At 48.0% G+C, this 3,833-nt stretch overlaps 1 protein-coding gene across 1 annotated transcript; it reads left to right on the top strand.

The window, feature by feature from the left end:
• Positions 1-2,335, top strand: RASL11A (RAS like family 11 member A; the record flags this gene model as incomplete). The annotated part of the gene is made up of 4 exons (XM_080940692.1): positions 1-173; positions 452-508; positions 626-705; positions 1,871-2,335. Exons 1-4 carry the CDS (start codon positions 50-52, stop codon positions 2,333-2,335), a joined length of 726 nt encoding a protein of 241 aa, XP_080796818.1. The 5' UTR covers positions 1-49.
• Between the last annotated feature and the right edge of the window lie 1,498 nt (positions 2,336-3,833).

Raw genomic sequence — 3,833 nt, forward strand, 5'->3', positions numbered from 1 at the left:
CCGCGTGTATCCAGTCGGCTCTCCTACACCGCGGTCTCCGGACGCGCCCATGCGGCCACTCACCATGTCTGGGCACTTTCTGCTGGCGCCCATCCCCGAGTCCTCCTCCGACTACCTCCTGCCCAAGGACATCAAGCTGGCGGTGATGGGCTCCGGTCGTGTGGGCAAAAGCGGTGAGTGGGACAAAGGCGCGCAAAGCTGCCTAGGGACAGCGGAGGGTCCCCCGTCGCAGGCATGCCGGGAAGACCCCTTGCCTGTTGCTTCAGCAGTCCATTTCTGAGCCCTGGAAGGGGATGGCGCCTGTTGAGGGTCTCTCCAGACCGGTCCATCATCCCGCGGGAAAGGCACTTCACGCCGGGAACCTGGGGGGACTGCGTGAGGTTCCTTTGAGGGCCCAGTTTGGACCATCTTGATCCACTTCTTCAGCTGACTTTCCTACTTTATTTTTCAGCAATGATTGTGCGCTTCTTAACCAAGAGATTCATCGGCGACTACGAACCCAACACAGGTTAGGATGTTTTCATGTTCCCTGGCTCCTGTACTTGTATCTATCTGTCTGTCCTCCCTCCCCTCCCCTCTTTCCGGGCCGTGGGAACTTAAATGCGAACTCCTCTTCGTTGTACAGGCAAACTGTATTCGAGACTCGTCTATGTGGAGGGGGACCAGCTCTCCCTACAGATCCAGGACACTCCGGGAGGCATCCAGGTACGGACTATCAGGAGGGTATGGGGTGCAGCTGCATCTGACATTGGGGTGACTGGCTCCAGGCCCTCAGTGAGATGTCTCATTATGTCCGATATGTAGGTGTAGACACAAGGCGAACTGAGGGTTGGGATGTTGGATGCCCTCCTAGGTGGCAAGAAATGGTTGATTAGAACTAGTTTCCTCTTAAATGCTACTTTTAATTAATGAGTTATTTGAAAGCCTGTGTCTTGCTATGTAGCCCTGGCTGGTTTATCACTTGCTTTGTAGTTCAGGTTTGCCTTGAATTCATTATAATCTTCCCTGCCTCAGCTTCCCAAGTGTTGGGAATACAGGCTGAGCCACTCTTTCCCAGCAGGAGCCCTGGCTGACCACCACTGCCTGGGTTGGCTAGGCAGGTATTATATTAACGCTTTCAGAGCACATCCAGGAACAATTTAAAAAAAAAAAAAAAACAAAACAAACAAGCAGCCATAGGTCTAGGGGTCCAGCTCAGTAGTAAACATCCACTGGCAAGTCCAAGGTTCAGTTTCCAGAACCACATTAAAAGAGCAAGGAGTAGGTAGGATTCTGGAGGGAGGGGGTCGGTCTGCTTCCTGGCCAGGGCTGTCGCCCTCCCCCTCCCCAAGGCTAGGGGGTGTTTTGTCAAGCCAGTAATTATAATCAGATAAGTTTTTGGTTATCACTGTGGAATGCAGCTTAACTAATTGCTCAGCCCTTCTAGGGAGGCAAAGGTTGAGTGGAGAGCCCAGAGAGAGGAATTTGTTTCTGCAACATTCTCAAGAAGTTGACTGCTAAAAATATTTTTTTTCTTATGGGCTTGGGAATAGATATTTACATTGGACTGTTTCCAGGGTTTTGTTTGTTATGAATTAGTTCCCTGAAAACTAAGCCATTCTGGTCTGTAATTATTCTTAAGTGGTTGGAGTTCACTGGAGACTGCCTGCCGAAAAAGTAGGTTACCAGTCTGCAACCAGACCAGCTCAGAAAATAATCCAGGTTGAGCACTGTGTCTGAGGCTGTGTCAAAAGCCTCTCTCGGAAGCTAGGGAGAACCAGACAGCTGTGCTTAGTGATTTCTCTGTCCAGTGTCCCTTCAGGGGTTACTTCGGTGTCATCTTTGAGTGTCTTTGACCAGGTCTCATTTTGTTTTGTTTTGTTTTCCTCAGGCCCAAGACAGCCTCAGTCAAATGGATTCTCTGTCCAAATGTGTGCAGTGGGCAGAGGGCTTTCTGCTTGTTTATTCCATAACAGACTATGAGAGCTACCAGTCCATTCGGCCCCTTTACCAGCATATCCGGAAGGTCCACCCTGATGGAAAAGCCCCTGTCATCATCGTGGGAAACAAAGGGGACCTTCTGCATGCCCGGCAGGTGCAGACACACGAAGGTCTTCAGCTAGCTAATGAGCTGGGCAGTCTCTTCCTTGAAATTTCTACTAGTGAAAACTACGAAGATGTCTGCGATGTGTTTCAGCATCTCTGCAAGGAAGTGAGCAAAGTGCACAGCCTCAGCGGGGAGCGGAGGAGAGCGTCCATCATCCCCCGGCCCCGATCCCCCAACATGCAGGACCTGAAGAGACGGTTCAGGCAGGCCCTGTCCTCCAAAGTAAAAGCGCCCTCCACCCTGGGGTGATCCATCTCAGATAGACTGGTGTACTGTTATTATTATTATTAGTATTACTAAGCATTTGTGCTGCCACAAAGACTGGCCCTTTCCTCCTTTAAAAAAATATTCAGAGTTTATTTTTATAATGACTTTATTGGCTTTCAAGTGTATGTATATTTCTGAAACTTCAAACAATGGATTTTTTTAATGAGTTTTTTTTTTTTTTAACTGAAACTGTTAGCCACTCTTCCATTAAAGGCAAAATGGCAATACTATTGCTTGTTTTCTGAATGTCTTTTTATAGCAATCTTGCTTGCACCAGAGCCCAGAAGTGCTCAATGCTTGGCCCTGAGTCTGAACTCCGATTGGTGTCTTGCTGTAGGGAGGGGGCATGCAGAGAGGCAGAGGGAGTCCGCTGTGAGAGAGAAGTATGCGGAGGAGGGAAAAGGGTTTGAATTAGGACAGGATGTCCTTAATTAGGGCGGTTCTTCACAGTCAGGAAGTTCACACTGGTTTGCTGCACAGTGGTTGGTATGTTGGGAACTGCCCTGGCGGAATGTTACAACTGTATTTATGTATCTATTTTATTTATTTATGCAAATATGAATGTAGCCTCTCTATGGAGTATTTTAGAAAACAAGCTGGGATGGGCTGCTGGTACATGCTGGTGATTCTAGCTCTTGGAAGGCCTAGGCATGAGTGTTAGGCCACCCTGAACAATACATAGAAACCCACCTCCCCAAAACAAACCACACACACACACAAAATAACAAAAAACATGTCTGGGAGCTGGAGAGATGGCTCAGCGGTTAAGGGCCCTGGCTGCTCTTCCAAAGGACCCAAGTTCAATTCCCAGCACCCGCATGGCGCTCACAACTGTCTGAAACTCCAGTTCCAGGGAATTTAACACCCTTATCTAGTCAGACATGCAGGAAAAATGCCAATGCACATAAAATAAGAATAAATTATTATTTTTTTTAATGTCTGGGGACAGAGCTCAGTGGTACAATGCATGCTTACTGTGCACCAAGTCCTTAGTTCGATTCCCCTGCACTGTTAAGGAAAGAAAATCTTTTGTAGGATTCTTTCTTTCCTTATTGCGTCCCTGACCCTCTGCGTATATGGAAATAAGGTGGTCAAAGTATGATTTCATGACCACTTTGTTGGGCTCACGGTGCCGGCGGCGGAGGGTAATGGTATGCAATTTCACAGTGAACTCCATAGGGAAGGGGCACTGCCTGCCTTGTGAGCAAGGGCCAACAATTGTTGGAGTCTCCATCCCATCTGGAGGCTCTAAAAAAAGAAGAATATAAAATAAGCAGTTTGAACAGGAAAAAAAAAAATCGCATTTAGTGTAAAAGGAGGAGGAGGAGGAGAAAGAAAATTCAAATTGAAGTTTAAGGCCTGTCTGTTTAGGGAGGTCTTGGGGGTTGGTCTTGGGGGTTGAATTCAGGGCCTCACACACTAGCACTGAGCCACACACCCCAGCCCCTGGGGCATAGCATTACTTGTGTGCTCTTTTTGT

The sequence above is a fragment of the Micromys minutus genome (assembly GCF_963924665.1).
Source record: "Micromys minutus genome assembly, chromosome: 29".
Classification (NCBI taxonomy): Eukaryota; Metazoa; Chordata; class Mammalia; order Rodentia; family Muridae; genus Micromys; species Micromys minutus.